At 42.1% G+C, this 1,310-nt stretch overlaps 1 protein-coding gene across 1 annotated transcript; it reads left to right on the top strand.

Annotated features, from left to right (window-relative positions):
- The first annotated feature begins 700 nt into the window (after positions 1-700).
- Positions 701-1,033, top strand: LOC111157308 (60S ribosomal protein L10-like). The gene has a single exon (XM_022518614.1). It carries the CDS (start codon positions 716-718, stop codon positions 1,016-1,018), a length of 303 nt encoding a protein of 100 aa, XP_022374322.1. The 5' UTR covers positions 701-715; the 3' UTR covers positions 1,019-1,033.
- Positions 1,034-1,310: the final 277 nt, after the last annotated feature.

Below are 1,310 nucleotides of genomic sequence, written 5' to 3'. Positions count from 1 at the left end.
TTCTGAGCAAAAATGTATACTGCTTGAGGGCAGGATTCAGTTTTTTATTGTTTGGTATCTCCAATATCACCTAACATCAATCTCATTACCTAGAAGTTGATCATAAATTTTACTATTTATTATTTAGAAAATTCTAGGACTCTTCAGTATCCTTCAGGAGTTTTGTTTTTTTTTTTCCGCTTTTTAAAAAAGACTTATTTATTTATTTTAGAGAGAGAGAATGAGAGGAAAAAAGGTACATGTGCAGGCAGAGGGAGAGAAGAGAACAAGACTACCCCATGAGCATGGACCAAAATGCGGGGCTTAATCTCATGACCCTGAGATCATGACCTGAGCTGAAATCAAGAGTGGGATACATAACCAACTGAGCCACTCAGGTGCCCCCAGTAGGTTTACATATATATGATTGCCTTAATATTATATATCACCAAACATTTTCCTTGTGCAAGAAACTCTGATAGTTATTACAAATACAAAATTTAATGAGGCAGCTACATTACCCCTAAAGAACTTAAAATCTCTGCAGCCAATTAAGCTGACTGTGCTCTTTGTCTATGGGGGCCCAGTGTCCCATGGCTGCAAACAGTAGCCTCCTCCGTAGTGTATGCAGCCTGTTGATTGTATGGGTTGCCCTAAGGGACCTTGAAGACAGCCCTTTTTGGTGGAAGCTAGGGTCTGACTTCATGGCTATCTCCAATTCAGCCTGCAGACAGGTATGCGGGGTGCCTTTGGAATGCCCCAGGGCACAGTAGCCAGGGTCCACATTGGCCAACTCATCATGTCCATCCGTACCAAGCTGCAGAACAAGGAGCATGTGATTGAGGCCCTACGCAGGGCCAAGTTCAAGTTCCCTGGCCGCCAGAAGATCCACATCTCCAAGAAGTGGGGCTTTTCTAAGTTCAATGCAGATGAATTTGAAGACATGGTGGCTGAAAAGCGGCTTATCCCAGATGGCTGTGGGGTCAAATACATCCCAAACCATGGTCCCTTGGACAAATGGAGGCCTCTGCACTCATGAGAACCATGGCACTACCCCTTCCCATCATATTCATGCCAACCAATAAATCCAACTTCCTGTCAAAAAAAAAAAAAAAAAAAAAGAACTTAAACTCTGTTGAGGAAATCATGCTTCCAAACACATTTCATTATAGATTGATAAGTGATTTCTTAAAAGAGAAGCATAGGATTTCATAGACACAACGAAGATGACCAACTAACCCAAACTGGGATTGGGGAGTAGAGAAGCCTTCTTAAAGGAAATGACATTTAAATTGGGTGAAGTCAGGCATCTGGGTGTCTCAGTCAGTTAA

Source organism: Enhydra lutris, unplaced genomic scaffold (genome assembly GCF_002288905.1).
Source record: "Enhydra lutris kenyoni isolate GAN:26980312 unplaced genomic scaffold, ASM228890v2 scaffoldscaffold53, whole genome shotgun sequence".
Lineage (NCBI taxonomy): Eukaryota > Metazoa > Chordata > Mammalia > Carnivora > Mustelidae > Enhydra > Enhydra lutris.
Note: the sequence above shows the minus strand (reverse complement) of the source record. Positions and strands in the feature narration are given on the sequence as shown.